General features: G+C 37.5%; 1 protein-coding gene across 1 annotated transcript in view; it reads left to right on the forward strand.

The window, feature by feature from the left end:
• The window catches only part of PKP4 (plakophilin 4), a 298901-nt gene that overhangs the window by 223570 nt on the left and 54802 nt on the right, over nt 1–20529 (forward strand). The window contains exons 5-9 of the mRNA XM_012555266.2: nt 5544–5675; nt 5787–5977; nt 8804–9356; nt 15096–15284; nt 17546–17762. Of these exons, the coding sequence (XP_012410720.1) occupies nt 5544–5675; nt 5787–5977; nt 8804–9356; nt 15096–15284; nt 17546–17762 (1282 nt within the window). The remainder of the gene's footprint in view (nt 1–5543; nt 5676–5786; nt 5978–8803; nt 9357–15095; nt 15285–17545; nt 17763–20529) is intronic.

The following is a 20529-nucleotide window of genomic DNA, read 5'->3' on the forward strand; positions in this document are numbered from 1 at the left end:
GGTCAGTCACTCAGATATTGTACAGCAGGGCAGGTCTAGCTGAAGAGGAGTTAGTGGGATGGGTTGTTTGTGGCACTTACTACAGCCACTAGGGCGGGTCGGTAATCAGTGCAGGGCAGGTTCCAGTAGGCCGTGCCTGTGCTGCTTGGTGGTGTGATTGGTGGGGAGATTGTTATGTGTGGAGCTAAGATGGCTATGGGAGAGAGGAGAGAGGAACAGGAACCAAAAACATACAAACAAACAAAAAAGAATGCTAGGGGAGCTTGCCGTTGGAATGGAGAGATGAGAGACTATGAGATGGAGAAAAACAGAAACGGGAAGAGGAAGAAAAGAAAAGCATGAATAAATAAAAATCGGAGAGGTTAAAGAACCTCAAAGTTCCCAGGGATACCGCAGATGCAGCTATGAGGTCTGGGGAAGTCGCTCTCAGGTGTTGCAGTACAGCCTGGCTAGAATGTGTAGAGGTATACAACACCTGGTATTCAGGGATCAGAAAGAGAAAGAAGATATAGAGAGACGAGAAACTGAGCAATGAAAAAAGACAAAAAGGGAAAAAGAGGGAAAAGAAAACAAAACAAATTAAAAGAAAAAAAAAAGAACAAGAAAGCCCCCTGCCAAAAAAACAGGAAAAAAAAAAAACCAACGAAAAAAGAAATGCTCTCAGGAATCCCTCTGCACGTCTGTGGAAGCTGAAGGGGAGTTCCTTGCCACGCAGCTCTGCCTGGCCCGAAAGGGCTCCCAACTCAAGAAAAGGAAAAGAAAACAAACAAACAATTCAAAACGAACAAACGAAGAAAAGCCCCGGGATCCCACCAGCATGGTAGCCCAAACCGGGAAGCCGCTCCACACTCAAATGGAGCTCCACAGCCCCTCAGGAAGAAGCAAAGATGGCGTACGGAGCCAGGTACTCGAGCGAAAGGAGTAGGGGAGCGGTGAGAGGCAAGCAAGAAATCAAAAGCAGCAGAAGAAAAAGAAAAAAAAGCAACACCAGCAGCCAACAAATGGCACTCAGAGAGCCAGCTAGTGCCGGCTGGTGTTTCTGGACAAGCTACTGTATCTGCGGGAAGCAGAGGAGGCCGAGTGTGGGTGAAGAAGGGTAGAGAGTGGGAAAGCATTTATCACAACCAGGCACTCGAGTGAAAAGAGGGGGAGGTGGCGAGAGGCAAGTGAGAAATCAAAAGAAGCAAAAAAAAAAAAGCAACACTAGCAGCCAACAAATGGCACCCAGAGAGCCTCCCGCTTGGTTGTTTGGAATCCAAGCAACCGGCGCTTCCTGGTCAAGAGACCATGGCCGCGGGAAGCAGAGGAGGCCAAGCAGGGCCGAAGAGGGGTGGGGGGTGACAAAGCACGCACCGCAAATTACCGGTTGTTTTGTCTCCCGCTGGATGCTCCGTGAGCTGCTTTCTCGTACCCCTGTTTGCTGGTCTCCGATAGGAGTCCAGGATGGTGGATCTGCACTGCGTTAGCTGGTAGGGGCCCTCTGCATGAATCTCTCCTCGCTCTCCGTTCTCTGTCAGTTTTCTCACTCCATTTGGTGCTTGGCTGAGTTCTTTATCTCTTCATTTGATGTTTTAGGGTTTCAGGATTGTTGTATTCTCTGTTCGGCTTAGTTTTTCGGATCTTTGCTGTGGAGGGATGGTGTGGTGCTTCTGCCTAGAGTGCCACTTTGCCGGAACTCTGCTTTTTAACACTTTTAAAGTGATCTTTTGCAGCCAATTTGTCCAGTGCAGTAGATCGTTTGATTTCTTGATGGTTGCTTCCATGGATTTTGATTGTTAATCCAAGTAAAATGAAATCCTTGATAACTTCAGTATTTTTTCCATTTATCATGGTGCTGCTTATTGGTCCAATTGAGAGGATTTTTTTGTTTTCTTCATGTTGAGGTATAATCCATACTGAAGATTGTACACTTTGATCTTCATCGGTAAGTGCTTCAAGTTCTCTTCACTTTCAGCAAGCAAGGTTGTGCTATACGCATATCACAGGTTATTAATGTGTCCTCCTCCAATTTTGATGCCGCATATTTCTTCATGTAGTCTAGCTTCTCAGATTATGTACTTAGCATACAGATTGAATAAGTATGGTGAAAGGATACCACCCTGAAACAGACATTTCCTAATTTTAAATCATTCAGTATTCCCTTGTTCTGTTCTAACAACTGCCCCTTGGTCTATGTACAGGCTCCACATAAGCACAATTAAGTGTTCTGGAATTCTGTTCTTCACAGTGTTATCCATAATTTGTTATGATCCACACAGTTGAGTGTGCTTGCATAGTAAAACACAGGTCTTTCATAGTCAGTAAAACACAGGTAAACATCTTTCTGACATTCTCTGCTTTCAGCCAAGATCCATATGACATTAGCAATGATATCTCTTGTTCCACTTCCTCGTCTGACTCTGGCTTGAATTTCTGGCAGTGTCCTGTCAATGAAGTCCTGCAACTGCCTTTGAATGATCTTCAGCAAAATTTTACTTACATGTGATGTTAGTGATATTGTTCGATAATTTCCACATTCTGTTGGATCACCTTTCTTTGTTATGGGCACAAATACGGATCTCTTCCAGACGGTTGGCCAGGTAACTGTCTTCCAGATTTCTTGGCATGGACGAGTGTGTGCACTTCTTTTATCCATTTGTTGAAACATGTCAATTTGTATTGCATCAATCCCTGGAGGCTTGTTTTTTGACAATGCCTTCAGTGCAGCTTGGACCTCTTCCTTCAGTACCATAGGTTCCTGATCATATGCCACCTCCTGAAATGGTTGAACGTCCACCAATTCTTTTTGGTACAGTGACTCTGTGTATTCCTTCCATCTTCTTTTGAGCTTTGACGTCATTCGGTATTTTGCCCATAGAATCCTCAACATTGCAACTTGAGGCTTGAATTTTTTCTTCATTTCTTTCAGCTTGAGAAATGCCAAACGTGTTTCTTTCCTTTTGGTTTTCTAACTCCAGGTCTTTGTACATGTCATTGTAATACTTTGTCTTCTTGAGCTGCCCTTTGAAATCTTCTGTTCAGTTCTTTTACTTTGTCATGTCTTCCATTTGCTTTAGCTACACTTCATTCAAGAATGTGGTTCCATAAAAGATTACTTCCTTGAAAACCCTTTGGAGCAGTTCTGCTCTGTGTTATAGGGTCACTATGAGTTAAAATCAACTTGGCAGCAACAAGTTTGGTTTGTTTTTGTTTTTGTTTCTTTTTGTGTGTGTGTGGTAATATTGAATAAAGAAGATAGTGGAATACCTAGAACTCTAACAATTTTTGGTTTCCATGGTGATGATTTTTCAGATCTTGACACCGCACACTACCTGGTGTTTCCAGCCCAAAAGCTTTGATGTATCAGTGTCTCAGGTTTTGTCTTGTACTGAAGCTGAGCCTAAGAATCATCTAAACCTCTTTTCCTTTTAAAGCCTGTGCATTTTTCCATAATTAGAAGTCTTGAAGTTGTCACAGTGGTGCTTCAGGGTCTATAGTTTGTTGCTGTTTTACGTCTGCTTGTCCAGTGTTTCATTCCTGGACATAACAGAGCAGGCTGCGGCTTTGCTCTGATTTTAGCCATCACCTTTGCAGTTATTCTCAGCCACCCCAATTCCATGGAAAACTCTTCTAGCTTAGCAAATTAGTATGTATTTTACTTAGTCTTTAATAAAACTCTTCCAAGAGTTGCCACATAAGCATGGTTAAAACTGTGGAAACTCATAGTAGAGGACTTACAGATGAAGTAGATCACTTTCCAGTAATATCAGCCTGACGAGACTCAGATTGTATTTCAACGTGTACTAGAGATACCATATACAATCTGTAATCTTTATTGAAATTCAAAACTTCAGAATTCAGAACCGTCACAGAACTCTGCAACCTAGAAGTATACTGTCAAATGATATATCAGGAGACAGGCTGTTAAAAATCTATATTAAGAATGTCAGCGAATCTTGCTGGAGGCTAGGAAGCAAAATCTTGGATTCAATTTCACATCAAGTTAAAGGTTTAGAATGCAGTGGGATTTCCCAGTTCTCCTGTAAACCTTGTATTCACCTTCTAAGCTAGCTTGATCAGCAATGCCTAAAAGTTTTACTTGGCTTTAAATAACCAAACTTCGTTAAACACAATAATCTAAAGCCTTAGCACAATACTTGGCATGAATCAGCAGTGCTCATATGAGAAGCTGCTCTTGTTACTGGGAATTTGTTTGCTCAGCAAATATTTACTGAGCCCCGACTGTGTGCTGTACACTATCCTGAGGATACAACAGTAAACAAATCAGACAAAAGGACTTGCCCTCATTGATCTTATATGGTAGTGGAAGGAAATGGTGATAAGTACCATAAAAAAAGAAAAAACTGGCCTCCTGTGTTAAGTGGGTACTGCTTAGATGTTACTTCCTTTAGGAGATATTTCCTAAACTCCTCTTCAGCACACACACACACACACACACACACACACACACACACACACGCACACATTCTATTCTCTTAATTGTGTTCTGAGGGCCTGGCCCTTAATAAATGATTTACAGAAGAAAAGAAGAAAAAATCAATGAAGACGCTGAAATCCTTAGGATTATGTCTTGAACTCAGAATATGATATGGATTTAATTTAATGCTTTGAAGTGAGAATGAAGCAGCATTCCTGAAGAAAGTTTGTTAGCAACATAAGGGTTAAGTTAGAGGAAGGAAAGACCTATATTAAAGGTAATCATATAATGGGCAAATATATTTTGAAGGCAATAGAGGAAAGGGGACATTTTAATAGAATTGGGAAAAGCTGGCATGTTTGATACTGCCTAAATCTACAGTATAAAAAATAAGTTGGAATGAGAAGAAGGAGATAAATTGGGGGTCTTTGTCTGTTCAAGATGGCTACATGGTACAGTTGAAAATAAAAATAATGGGAAAGGTGGGTTTGGCTAGAAGAAAGAATAATCAGGTTAGATTCGTCTTTATTCATTTGGAGAAAGACTAAAAGAATGAAAGAAGCAGATGGATAAGAAATTAAAGATTTTCTTGTTTGCACCGCTGAATACTCTGTATAATTTCTTTGATTGTAGACAACGTGAAGTATAGTATAAAAACCTGGCCCTACCTTCAGAGACTTCATTACCCATTTCAATAATACGGCCAGTATGTAAGTTTTTAGTTTAAATTTTGGGATAGGGAAGATCTTTTTTTTAGATACTTGGCCACCCTTCTCACTCACAGTATGTCAAATCCTCTTAGAGGAAGTTGCCCGAGAGGTGAGTTTTTCAAGGGGGAACGAGGTCAATTTTCAGATTTTGATTTAATGTGGTGTATGAGTTAGTTTGGGGCTTGTAATCAGTATGAGCAACATTCATGAAATTCAGCACAATATACTAATAAACTGAGTAATTTGGGGACATGTTAATATAGATAAGATTGAAAATGATTGTGCAGTTTAAGATGAAAATTCTCTGTATTATCATATAGATTATAAAATGTTATTGCAGGTGCCCAAATCTTTTTTAGCAAGTTTTTATGTAATATTGTCATTAGATTTAACTGATTAAACTCATCTTCTTACAGATGTGCCAAATACTGCTGTAAGCAAACCTAGAGTTTCTGACGCTGTCCCTCCCAACACGTATCTCATTCGGACAGAGCCAGAGCAAGGGACCCTCTACTCACCGGAACAGACATCTCTCCATGAAAGTGAGGGTCTGTTGTATTATCTTTTAAGTATTGGATTTTGCTTTTAATATTTTCTTTTTGAGAGTGAGCATTAAAAGTGTTTAATAAAGAAATTTCCTGCTGGTTTCATTCCTGCAGGATCATTGGGTAACTCAAGAAGTTCAACACAAATGAATTCTTATTCCGACAGTGGATACCAGGAAGCAGGGAGTTTCCACAACAGCCAGAATGTAAGCAGGGCAGATAATAGACAACAGCATTCATTCATAGCAACAACTAATAACCATTTGGTGAGGAATTCAAGAGCTGAAGGACAAACTCTGGTTCAGGTAAGCCAAACACATCAAGATCCTTTTAAAGAAATACCCTACTAGTTGAATATCTGTTATAGGTATTCCTTATTAAAAGTAAAGCTAATATGTTCAATTTTGAATTCATAGACTGGATAAAGTAGCAAAATCATTTTACACTATTTAAATCTGTGATTTTAAAGAATTATTAGGCATGAAACCTAAAAAATATATTATCTTCTATTAATTATCTCCTATAAGTGAATTCTGATAAATTCCCAGATACAGGAGGGTAATTCTACTGGAAGCAACAAGTGGCGTGAGGGGAGGAGTCTGGGAGAAGGGGTGAGGGGGTTGTGATAGAACTGGGTGAAATGTTTTAGTCCCTGCAGGATTCTGAGTTCCTAAAAATACTAAACCTAAAATATGCCACAAAGAGTCCTAAAGAGCAGAGCCCTCCTTCCACACCTGCATTTAATGGGACTAGCTCATTTTACCCAAAGTTTTCACCTTCATCACTAGAGTTATTCCATGAAAGCATATTTCTTACCTTTTGATAAAATATAGATATATTCCTGCTTACAGGAAGTTATCGTGTAGAAACATAATCCATTCTGTTAAATTAGGGTTCTCTAACTTGATAGCCAAAAAATCTAATACTGCCTATGTGCTTATAAAAACTCCTTAGCTCCTTCTTCATTGCCACTTTCATCACATCTGTCCACCAGCATATGCCAGGGTTACGAGAAGCACTAGGAGTCCTAAGTGGCAGTAACCAGTGAAGATAAATATCTGTCTGGGTTCTCCAGTGATTTCTTGGAACTGAAAAATGACAAAATGATCAAGGAAGTTAAGCTACAGCTGTGCTTCTTATAATGCAGTATAGGAAGCCCTCCAGGTACATGGCATGGGATGAACACAGTGCAGCTTTGGCACTTTCACTCAGAGATTTAGGGGAAAAACTTTTAAGTAATTTGAAATATAAAACAGGAAGTTTTGTGCTTGCAACAGGTTACTTCAAGCTGCACTCCAGTCCTTGGATTATACTTTTACTCCTCTGCTGTTAGGATGCTTTGGTGGCGAAGTTGGAGAAGCTTTGGACTAAATGCCTATAGTAGTTCGTCTGCTTAGGAAAATTTCTGTGTCAGCATGTCAGAAGTCACACTTTTGAATAGTAATTATCTTAACTGTAGAAATTATCTCTTTTTTCCTAATAATGATCACGTTACCTTTAAAAAAAAAAAAAAAAAAACTTGTGGCGAATTTATTTTGTTTTTGCAGCAGAAGAAATAAGTTGCAGTAGAGTCCTTAAGACTTGATTTGCAAGCAGTCTGGACAACACATTTTCTAGCTCTCTGGGCCAGGTATCATCCCATTTTGGTAGTCAACAATTTACAGTGGGGTTTTCTTTACTTAGTTTTAGCACTATTAGTGAACTCCAAGCACAGATCTTAACTTTCCAAATGTCTACTAATTTTGAACCCCCCTATTTCTTGGCTTGTTTTATTCCCTAGCCTCCCCAGATCTTCTCCTCTCCATGGCTATTGCTTTCCCAGAGTTGTTGAGCTTGAGCACACACGAGGTCTTAGAGCAGGTGTTTCAGCCAGCCCAGTTGCTCATGCCACCTGCAGGCAAAGTACGCATCCTCTTGTGACAGCTAAGGGTGTACAAAGTCCTGATCTACCCCTCCTTCTTCCCTTATCACCACAACTAAAAGTGCATGGGGTTGATGACACCTGTTCCCTAGCAGTCACTAAGGGGATATACAGAATAGCCTGTTACTAGGCTTGTAGCACAATGCCCTAGTGATTATTGTCCTTTCTCAGCCCACTTTTTTTTGTCCTGCGCCTGTTTCTCTCAGGCCGGTTCTCCAGTCCAATCATCATTCTTCTTTATTGTTACACAGCATTGAGAAAGGGATCTGAGACCCGCTGTTCGCAGGAGTCTACCGATTCACAGTAGGATCAGCCATGGCAGAAATGATCTTCATTTTCCATTCTGGTCTTTTCTAGCTGGCTAGGAAAAGAACCCACCAGAGACTCTGAACATTCTTCCTGCTGGAACAGATTTTGCGGTGCCTTTATTTTCATTTCCTTCCATCCGCCAGTTAAAGAGCTCATTAATAAAAGAATGTAGGAAAAATAGCTAAAATCGCTAGAAGCCACACTTGAGCTAAAGGAACAAACAAATTTGGCTAGAGCTTTTGTCAGCGATGCTGTCCTTTGAGAATAAATTCACGGAGAAGAGCATTGGACCCAGACTCTATCCAAACATTCATTTGTTCCACATTGAAAGAACACATTCCTTTTGTTAATGGGACCAACCCATAAAGACTAAACATAGGTACTCCTCTAGCTACATTTAGATTGATGTATTCAAAAAGTTTTTTTTTGTTTTACATAAATGCATTACCTTGGCCAAACTTTGAATCAAAGGGAGCAAAGTAAGTACATTTCTCCAGTGACCCTTCACACTTGTGAGTTGTTTGTAGCACTCAGAATAAAATATTTGATGTATTATGAAAAATGCATAGGCCAGAGGATAAAAATGTAAAGAAAAAGGAATACTAAATGTCTTCAGATCTCTTTTACTCATTGATTTTAGTTTTCTGAAGTGGGAAAGGTGGAGATTAAACCACACAAACACACACACACAAAAAAAATAAAAATAAAACAAGAAAAACTCAATGAGGAAAATTTAAGATCCAACTCTAAAACATAAAAAGGAAAAGAAACAAATACCTGAAATAAATAGAGTAAGTTCACATTCTGTAGTGAGCTGTGTGCATTTTTGTGTGTGTGTGTGTAATGACAATGGACACGAAACCCTCGCTAAACCTGTTCTCTTTTTTCTCCCTTTCATCAGCCATCAGTAGCCAGTCGGGCCATGAGAAGAGTTAGTTCAGTTCCATCTAGAGCACAGTCTCCTTCTTATGTTATCAGCACAGGCGTGTCTCCTTCAAGGGGGTCACTGAGAACTTCTCTGGGTAGTGGATTTGGCTCTCCATCAGTGACTGACTCCCGACCGCTGAACCCGACTGCATATTCCTCCACCACATTACCCGTTCAGCGGGCAGCCTCTTCATTCTCCGCACAGAGACCCATCTCCCCAACAGCTGTACGACGGATTGGGTCTGTCACCTCCCGGCAAACCTCCAATCCTAACGGACCAACCCCTCAATACCAAACCACTACCAGAGTGGGGTCCCCACTAACCCTGACGGATGCACAGACTCGAGTAGCTTCCCCATCCCAAGGCCAGGTGGGGTCGTTGTCCCCCAAACGCTCAGGGATGACCGCCGTACCACAGCATCTGGGACCTTCACTGCAAAGGACTGTTCACGACATGGAGCCATTTGGACAGCAGCAGTATGACATTTACGAGAGGATGGTTCCACCTCGGCCAGACAGCCTGACGGGTGAGTACAAGGTGAAAGCACTACTTAAAGCTCGGGGAGGAAGTCTTCCGCTTGAGCATGGCAGAAACAGAATGATAGCAAGGTAAAAACTTCTGTTTGTATCTCAAAATGTACCCTGTGGACTTCCGGCTAGCTTGTCTTTCAGGCTTGTAATTCTTAATGCATAAGACTATATAATACATTTATATCGGTGAAACTCTTTTCTTTGCAATGAATACATTTTCCCCCTCAAAAGATTAGGGTTTAAAATGTACTTTTTTTTTGCATTTTAGAAGAATTGGCTGGAATTCTAGGCTGTTTGTTGTTGTTGTTGTCTTAATGAAAGATTTCTTTCTTTTCACCAGCCAGGCCTACTCATACACATAAGTTATACTGAAAGGTGCTATCAGAAGATCTCTTTAAATATTTAAATATATTTTATTTAGACATGCTTTAATGGTATAGAAAGAATACAGATTTCCCCATTTGCTGCCTTGATTTTGGCATCCCAGTGGGAAACGGACAAAACACTCATGAATTATTTTCAAATCCCACTTGGGTTAAATCAGAACAACACCAGGTCCCTGATATTATAGCTGTTCCCTTCAGAGTTTTCTCATGGAGGCTTTTCCATGTAATATAAAGCCTTTGTTCTTTTTGTTAAAATGAAATTTATCTTTAAGTAGTTTATTATATCATATTTTCAAAGTAACATACACACAACAGTTAAAGAAAAAAGTTTAAAACTATTCAGAATATAAAATGAGAAGAGAGTCTCAAGCTCCTGTTTTACTCACACCCAGCCCACTCACCAGTTAATGTATCTTCCCGAATGTTTGTTTACATATCTAAGCGTATACATGACATGCACGCGCACCTTGTGTTTTCTTTTCTCCTGTATTGATGGAATTATACATTTTTCTGTACTTTGTTTTTTTCACTTAATATATCTGACAGCTCCACTTCATTCCCTTAGTAGATGCATGGTGCCTCATTTTTATAGATGTTTTATAATTCATTTAAGCATTTTGTGTTAATGGGCATTTAGTTTGTTTTTTTTTTTCATTTTTAGCTATTAGAGACAATGAAGCAACATGCATTCTTCTTCCTGAATATTAACATATAGGTACTAGGATAGCTATTGGATTCATTTCTTGAAGTAGAATTGTTGGATCAAAATATATATGCATTCTTTCTTTGCAAATTTTGTCATATTGCCCTCCAAGAAGGCTGCACAGATTTACATTTCTACCAAGAGTTTAAGAGTATGCTTGTTTCAACAGAAAGATGGGTTGCAGAACTCAAATTCTAGTAAGAAGACCAGACTTAATGGTCTGACTGAGACTGGAGGTACCCCGGAAAGCATGGCCCCTGGACTATCTGTCAGCCCAGAAATAAAACAGTTTCCGAGGCCAACTCTTCCGACAGGGATTGGACTGGACTGTGGGACATAAAGTATACTCGTGAAGAGTGTGCCTCTTAGTCAAGTAGATACAAGAGACCAAAGGGGCAGTTTCTGTCCAGAGGTGAGAGGGGAAGGCAGAGAGGGTTAGGAGCTGGTTGAATGGTCATGGGGAATCAGGGGCGGAAAGGAAGGGTATGCTGTCGCAGAATGGGATGAGCAGTTAGAGTCACATAACAATGTATATATAAAATTTTGTATGGGAGACTAACTTGAAATGTAAACTTCATTTAGCTACAACAATTAAAAAAAAAAAAAAAAAGAGTATCCCTTCACTACCGCTACATATTATCCAAATTTTTCATCTTTTTCAATCTGATAGGTGAAAAGCTGTAACTCATTGTTTTAAATGTCCTTTATTGAGTTATGGCTGAGGTTGAGATTTATTATGTTTATTGGCCATTTTATTTAATTTTTGTTTCCTGTAAACCACAAGTTTAGTTCTTTTGTGTATTTTTATAATTTATAAAGGCTTTTTATACTTGAAAGAAATTAGCCCTTTGTAATATACTTCTTAAATATCTCCCTGTTTTGTAATTTGTCTTTTGATTTTGGTATATTTTTATTTACAAAAGTTTTTAGTATTTTTGTGTAATAAAATTAATCTTTTTTTTTCCTTATGACTTCTGAGAAAGGTAAAGGCTTTTTGAGATTTTCTAATGAATAATTTTCCATGAACAATTAATGTTGAGCTTGATTTTGAACTCAAAGAAATTCCTAGTGGAAAAGCCACTTCTTTTTAATTCAGCCATCAGTGGCTTGTACTTGGTTTAAAATATTTCTGGCATGCCTTTTAGAAGTATGCAGCAAAGTGATGTGGGAATCATTTATGAAATTGTCTTCCAAAGAAACCCTGAAAGAAAAATGTTCTGAGGACTTCTGTAATCCCCTCTATGTATATGTAGAACAGATATGCAGAAATCTGTGCTTGCGCTAGAGTGAAGTGAGAACCAAAGAAAGGAGGAGAACACACAAATTGTTGTCTCTGTATTTAACCCTCAGAGGACCTGACAATGAAGGTGACTTTAAACTTTGTTTCAGGAAAAAAATACTAGACCTAGTTGGCCATGGAATTTTTTTTTCTTCAAATACTGCAGTTCTAAAGAAGCAAAGGATTTTCCTTAAAAAGGTTCTAGGGAACTGTTGCTTCCCGTTATCTACCTGCCTGCTTAATCTGAATATGGATGCTAATTAGTGAATTCTTATTTCAGAAAATGACATGCCTGTCGTTATGGTTCTTGATTTCAAAGGATTAATAACCTAAGTGGCCTGAAGCATAGATTTAGTTCCTTGGACATTTGGTGATCATAATTTAAATGATGATACAATGTGTTATAAACTTACTTTCTACCACAGAAAAATATGTATGCCCTAGAATATTTTAGTATAATCATAGCATGCTGAAGAAAGTTTTGAGAAGGAAAAGTTCATGTTTGTAAGATAAATTTGTTTATTCCTACTGTCTTAAATGTAAAGTTTTAACTCACAAGACATATATCATTGTAATAGGTTTATTAAGGTATACTTATGGAATTGCAAATAGAAGTTATTGGTTGGATAAATAATATGTGGAACATCAGTGTTTTCCACTATTTGGAGGGGGAATTGGGAGGTAAGATTATTAAAAATTAATCCATGGAAATACTTCTGGAAAAATTATTTCTAATACCAATTATAAAACATAATTATGGTCTTCCAGTTTAAGTGATACTTAGTTATGGTGGGCTTTCTACACAATCATTTTACTTAATCTACAGAGGCTATGTAATTTTGTAATTTTTTCAATACTGTAGCTGTGTGTTTTGGTTTTGTTTTTAATGAATACACAGATAAACACAAATAGTAAAATAGTTATTCAGAAAGCTATTTAATACCAAGAAAATGCTACATATCATTACAATTCTAAGCCTTTTATTTCCTGTTATAGTCTGTTACATATAATAATATTATCTCACTAATAATACTTCAAGGAGCCTTAGTGGTGCAGTGGTTAAGCACTTGGCTGCTAACCGAAAGGTTGATGGTTCACACCCGCCCAGCAGCTATGCAAGAGAAAGACCTGGCGATCTGCTTCCCAAAAGATTACAGCCTAGAAAACACTATGAGGCAGTTCTACTCTGTTGCATGGGTTTGCTGTAAATTAAAAATCGACTGGACGGCACCTAAGAACAACAACAAAATCCTTTAACAATGTAAATGTTTATAAAAGTTTTCATATTGCACGAATTCCAGTGAAGAATCCAGCCAGATCCTTGCACAGTGAAAATATAGTCTTGTGATAATGGTACAGAGTGCTTTGTTCTTATTTCACATCTCAGTGGGGTGGTAGGAGCACAGGCTTGGGGGGCTTCAGGATCATGCAGTGCTCGGCTTGCCTCTGCCCAAGTGTGTCATAATCCTCAGGATCTCTCAGTGAACCAAGAGTACCTTTGACTCCATTAAATGTTAAAATAGCACCTAGGATTGCTAAGATTACTCAGGACTTGGGCATGTACCTGAGCACTTTGTCACCACTAACAAAGACAATGCCTGCACCTTTGTTCAAGATTCCCGTGGGTTTCATAAAGAAGCAGAACTTAACCTCTGCTAAGCAGAGTGAGAAAACTGCCAGTGAATAAAAAGTTGAGATCCTCAAATGAGAATTTTACAGTAACAATTATAATACCATCTTTAGAGTTACATCTGCTTCCATAGACCTCTGTTGGGCTCAGACTCCCTCTTTGACCTTACATTGTGGAAGACTCCGTTGATTTCAAGAAGTTTCTCACACCACATGTCATTGATCCTTGAGGGATAGCTATGGCTGGTGTTGGGTTTGTAATGACACAGCACTGACCTGTAATTTCCTCACAGGAAGTAGCTCCCTGATGCAGGTGAATTACGTTTCCTCTTGGGCTCTAAGTTTCCTCGTTTTTGCAATGAGATGGTTCGTCTCAATAATCACCCAGTTACAAAACTGTATGAACCTCTCATCTTCATTTTAGCAAGTGGGAAGCCAGTAGATAAAACCCACATTGGTTCATTTAGTTTCTCTCCATTTCACATTATTGTCCAGGGTAGGTAATAATCATTCACTTTTAGCTTTGTGTATTTATTAACTTTCTTGCTACTCCTCACTAAGCAACATGTAATTATCACTCACATTCAGGCCCATTTGCTTTTACTTGTGATATGATTAACTGAACTGGGAATGATCCTATCTTTCTATAACTAGTTACTACATTAATTAATTTCATTTTTTTTAAAGCAAATATATGCTGGCTTGCTTCAAATATATTTGTACTTTCTCCTGCTCATATTTGTAATGTAATCTTAGTTGGTGTTCTTACCAAGGGACAAATTTTACTTCCTAATGATGGCAAATCCCAAAGCTCTAAGGTACGTAATACAGAATATACTGATTCACATTTTAAAAGAAACTAAAATGTTTGGGTTTGATATCTACTTTTTCTTTAATCATAAGTCCCATGTGTGAACATTAGATATTAGCAATTTGAATCAAAGAATATTTTAAATATTTAATGTTACTCTACTAACTTTGTACTTTTTCTTTATACCAGAAAGAAGGTAAATAAGAATGTGGTATGTGGGTTCCTGTAAGACAACGGTCTTTGTTTTGCTTTGCTTTTTTAAAGGAAACACTGTGATAAATAATAAAATAATAATACTTAACAAATTCTGTTCATTCATTGGTAATATTCCAAGTTTTGTAGCATAAAATTTCCAATGGTTTCCTGTAAAAATCATATGTAAATTAATGGAGAGACCTATTTTTTGAACATTGACCTTTAGTAAGCTCTGTTTTGTAGGTGTTGTCTTAGGTGTTGGGATTTAAACAGGTGTGAGACATGGCAGGCTCTGCCTCCAAAGGGCTGATCATTTACTTGTAAGACCAGGCAGTTCTGCAGGGTGGGGAAAGAGAATGACATGAACCATTGCATGTATGTGTTTATGAAAACCTTGTAAAACTAGAAAAGGACATTTTCTTTTTGGTTCCTCTCATGAAATAGCTTACCATTAAGGAATGAATTTCAGGGTATCATACCATTCAGTAGTTCCTTATTACTGTTTGTTAGAAAATATATTTTTTTCTTGCTGCCAAGAGAAGGCTTTATTTAAAATATATATATGGTGTTGTTTTCACACTTGGCATCCCTCTTTTGTAAAATTTACTGGTTTTGGTGTTTAGATTTGACTTGATATCTGGTCCTATTGATTAGGAGTTTAATTAGGGTTCATGTTTTTAACCTCACTGCAGTTTTCTTAATTTCTTTATGGTGTCATGTTTCTGCTTCCAGGCTTACGGAGTTCATATGCTAGTCAGCACAGCCAACTTGGGCAAGACCTTCGTTCAACTGTGTCTCCCGACTTGCACATCACTCCTATATATGAGGGGCGAACCTACTACAGCCCAGTATACCGCAGCCCAAACCATGGAACTGTGGAGCTCCAGGGATCGCAGACAGCCTTATATCGCACAGGCTCAGGTGGGTATCAGCTGTCTGTTGCATAGTTTTCTAATTTCACGGGCTCAGCTATAAAAAGATTTTATTGAGACTGGTCTCCCTATTAGAATGAAATCATGTTGCCCATTTGGTTGTCAGATAAGCAGCTGTGACAACAGATCAATGAACAGTAAAACAGACGTTCATTTAGTACCTATTTATAGGTGATATATTTTCTCCTTAGTTCAATCTAAGCAATGAACATAGTGATTGTACTGTTAATTCACAAATAAGTTTACAGAGCCATAAATCTGACTCTCCTTAGGTTGGAAGTATGAGATGTAGAAGGGAAAACCTTTTTTGGGATACTTCTTTGTAATTTTCTTCCCTGGAATAAGAATTTGGAGAAAATCCATACATGAGTTACTTGGCTATCTTTAATTTAACATGTATGTAGCTGAAGTATATTTGGCATTACCCCTTTTTAGATGTTTGATTTTCTCTGAATACTCTTGTGTAGAATGTGATATCAGTATCCCTTGCCATAGACTCAAAGTGTTACAGAATGCAGTTAGCGGTTTATAGAAACAGGAAGCTAGTGCATGATACCCTTGTACCCCCAGCCCTTCCATTTATGCCCACACTGTAATCACTGATAGAACAGAACTGTAGCCTGTGGCAGTGTGAGCTGCCATATTGTGCCACGGGGCTGGTTCACAGAGTCTCAAGAGACTGCTTCTTTAAAAGAATAATAATATAAGAGGTAGCACAGATTTATTAACATGCCCACAGATGAACTCCAGGTAGCAATGAAAACCCCCCAAAAGACACAGCTCCAAGAGACATACCTCCCTGAACACCAGGAGGCAGAAGACTGTATTTGAATTGATTCTTTGCCAAAAAACCAACAATGTGGTCCACTGAGGGATTTCCTTCTAATAAGTTGTACCTTCAATTTCTAAGGATTGATAAATGAATGATATTGTTAAAGTCTTCTAATTTTAAGAAGAATATGTCTACAATCATTGGAGAGATACCTATTACAGTAATTAGGAAAGAATTGTTAAATACAGTGTACAGTACCTCTATATAGCATCATCCTATAATTTGAAGCAGTGGCCAGGAAAGAATTTGATATATCCATCTTCTCTCTTGTAAAATAAATTTTCCAATGTGTTAGTAAGCTCCACAGCTCTGTAAATAAAATGTATATCAAAATAAGTAATGTCTGTATACTAAATGTTAAAAGTTTGTTTCAGTTACTTACAAATTTGAGTAAATACCTTCATTTTTATCACTAAAATGAAATAATGAAATTTCTCAGATTAGCTTAATTATTTTCCTATGTTTTTATGCAGTTTTAAGTTACTGAATCTTAATAAGTATATTAAAACCTATTATATAAGCATCTTTGCTCTTTCCTGCTAATACAATGGACATAAACATTATCAGTGTATATAAACACTTAAGTACCTTTTTTTTTAATATCCACACAGAATTTATTAAGAAAGCTATCCCCTAAACAATAAAAATGCACTAATTTTTGAGAAATAATTATTCGAGGTATTACAAGCTCCAGTGCTGCTTTTTTTTTTTAAATACTGTGCTTTAAATGAAAGTTTACAGTTCAAGTTGGTTTCTCATACAAAAGTTTATACACACACTGCTATGTGACCCTAGTTGTAGTCCCCATACTGTGACAACACACTCCTCTTTTCCACCTCAGTTTTCCTGTGTCCGTTCAACCAGCTCCTGTCCCTTTCTGCTTTCTCATCTCTCTTCCAGACCAGAGCTGCCCATTTAGTCTCATGTATCTGCTTGAGCTAAGAAGCACACTCTTCACAATCATTTTATGTCTTATAGTCCAATCTAATCTGTCTGAAGAGTTGGCTTTGGGAATGGTTATAGTTTTGGGCTAACAGAGAGTCCAGGGGCCATGTCTTCCAGGGTCTCTGCAGTCTCAGTCAAACCATTAAGTCTGGTCTTTCTACTAGAATTTGAGTTCTGCACCCCACTTTTCTCCTGCTCCATCAGGAACTCTGTTGTGTTCCCTGTCGGGGTGGTCATTGGTGGTAGCCAGGCACCATCTAATTCTTCTCATCTTAGGCTGATGGAGTCTCTGGTTTATGTGGCCCTTTTGTCTCTTGGGCATAAGTACCTTTTTTCAGTGCTACTGTGCTAGATTTGTAAAATGTAAAAGTAAGCCATTTAAGTAATTGCTAAAAACTGTAATCCTTCTTAAAAATTAAAACTGTGTTGCCTTTTAAAAGTTTGACTTCTCTTAAATGTTGACTTTCTAGTAGGTGTCGGAAATCTGCAAAGGACATCCAGCCAACGAAGTACCCTTACATACCAAAGAAATAATTATGCTCTGAACACAACAGCTACCTACGCAGAGCCCTACAGGCCGATCCAGTACCGAGTGCAAGAGTGCAATTATAACAGGCTTCAGCATGCAGCGCCTGCTGACGATGGCACCACGCGATCTCCATCAATAGACAGTATTCAGAAAGACCCCAGGCAAGTACCAGTTACGAGTCTCCAGAATGCTACAGTATCACAGAAGCTAACTAGTACCTTCATTCTGACTTTTCTTTAAGATGCCCAGTTTATTATAGTATCAGTAACTCCTTATGTCTAATACTTTCAGTTGTATTCCAACTACACAGGTCATTGAAGTTAATTTCATTTTAAAGATAGATTCCTTCTTTCAGTGCTTTAATAGTAGGTTAGAGGATGCACAAGTCTGTTTAAATATCTGCAGCATTCATCGTTGAAATACTTCACTAACGCAACTACCTGGGTTAGCCTCTTAGTCTGAATTACACAACAGATTTGAAAGGATCATTTTACCCTTTTCCCTTCTCCTGACTGACTTTTGGATGAGAGCTTCAGAAAATACATTTGATTGTTTTAAACTATGAAAGACCAGTCTTGTGGACATTTTGAATTATATAATTATATTGGTCAACTCTTTAGCTTTATTTTAACTGTGTCCTTTCAAAAGCTTACTGCCGTTTAGGAAAGATGGTTTACAAGAAACTCTCATATCTCATAAGCAAAAAATATTTGGCAGATTATAGGTATTTCCTCCTTTTAATTTTGTTTGGCCATGTAGAGAACATTTTTATTAAGTATGAGTCATTTAGTACTTGATTGATTTTTGGAAAATTGGCCTTGTCTTTAAAGAAAGTCATTTATAATATTCAGGAAGTAAAGAAAGATAGTTAGAAACTAAAAGAGAATTTTACTTTCTGGAAGAGTGAAATTGTTGCTAAATTTTAACCAGCTTCAGTGTTATTTTAAGGTATATATTAGCATGATTTTAACCAGCTTCAGTGTTATTTTATGGTACATATTAGCAACTCTTTCTCCTCGCCCACAAATAGTTGTTTCACTAGAAAATTGTTATAATTATCAGTTCATTTTTAGCAACCTACAAACTTATTTTAATGAATATGAATTAAGAGCATAAGTGAAGTTTTGGTCATTAGAATAAATGTGTTTTATGGAGTTGAATGGAAAACAGACTGCTTCACTAAAACCACTTCACCTATTCACTTTTTTGCCTAAAATGCTTTAAGGTTTCTGCATTCATTTGGCTCTGCTGTTCCTTGTTTGCCATCTTTATGTCATTTTAAGGATTTTTTAAATAATTTGGCTGAGGTACTCCCCAATATAATTAAATCAGAAATACTGTTACATAATTTCCTTTTTTAAAATGACAAAAGTGCAGGACACCCATATGGATGCAGAAATTCCCAAAAGGGTTAGAATTATAGGTAATTTAGACCATGCCAGGGCTGAAACTAGAGAGAAAATAATAGCTACCCAGAAAAGCAGTGAAGTTTGATTAGAGCTTTGGGTTTAATATGTGTCCGTGAAGACTTCAGTTTTGACCTCTGATATGGGTTGATTCACTCTAAACAAGGATTTCACGTATGCTAATGTGCTTTAACTATTCATAGTATGATAATTTTATAGTCTAATGCATAAAACTGTTATGGCTAGCTTTGATTATGTGAAACTTTACTGATAATGAATTTCATAAGATGAATAAGTGATTATTTTATAATAATAGGTACATTCATTCTGGCTGAAGCTGGAATCCAAGAGAATTTGAAGTTTGAATATTCAAACCAAAATAAAAAGTTCTATAACAACTGTTATTTAATTTTTCATTTTGAAAATAGCCACTTCAATAGTTTTATTCACTTATAAACCTACTTTCTTTTTTATTAATGTTAAATTATAGTTAGCCTGAAAATTCTTTGGTAAGTTGCTTATTATATTAAAAGAAATCTGAGTTGTTTTTTTTTATTATTGTCTAATTTGGAAGCAAAGTTTATTAGTAAAAGTGATATTTCTAAAAAGAGTAACAAAGTATTTCCAGTAGAAAGTGACAGTAGCATAAAGAATAATCTCATTCATGGTGTTCCTTTTGTAACATTTAGGATAACTTCATTTACCACTCCTTTGACCTTTATACTATCATCAAATATTTCACTTCTACATGTATTATAAAATCCACAGCACAACATTTATGTTATTGTTTTTGCTTTAAGGGTCAGTTGTCTTTTAAAGAAATTAAAAGAAAAAAGTTGATGTTTTATATTCACCAATATACTATTTAGAGTGCTCGTCACTTTTTCCTGTAAAGTAACGTTCCCGTTTGGACTGTGTCCCTTCAGCCTGAAAAACTTCTTTAACCTTCCTTGTGTTGCACGTCTGCTGGCAACAAGTTTTCTCAGTTTTTGTTATCTGAAAATATTTTTATTTCACTGATTTTTTTGCTAGATATAAAATTCAGAGTCAACAGGTGTCTTCCTTTTTTCTTCTAGTACTTTAAAAGATGTCATTCATTGTCTTCAGAGCTCCATAATTTCTGATAAGAAACCAGCCAGCATTTTTGTCATTCTTCTCCTTAACATAATGTGCCTCCTCTGGCTGCTTTTTAGATTTTTCTCTGTACTTTTATCTTTCACCATTTAACCTGCTGAGGGTTCACTGAAATTCTTGGATTGTAGGTTTATGATTTTCACCAGAATTGGGAAGTTTTCAACCATTATCTCTTTAATTTTTTTTTCTGTCCCAAACTCTTTTTCTTCTCCTGGGATTCCAATTAAATGTATGATAAACCACTTGATATTATCCCACAGGTTACTGAAGTTTTATTCATTAATTTCTAATCTTCTTCTCTGTTTTCTTCAGATTGGATATATTTTTATTGACCTATCTTCACATTTACTGTACTTTTTTCTATAGTCTTCAGCCTGCTCTTGAGCCT

This window comes from Trichechus manatus, unplaced genomic scaffold (genome assembly GCF_000243295.1).
Source record: "Trichechus manatus latirostris isolate Lorelei unplaced genomic scaffold, TriManLat1.0 scaffold00036, whole genome shotgun sequence".
Taxonomy (NCBI): Eukaryota; Metazoa; Chordata; class Mammalia; order Sirenia; family Trichechidae; genus Trichechus; species Trichechus manatus.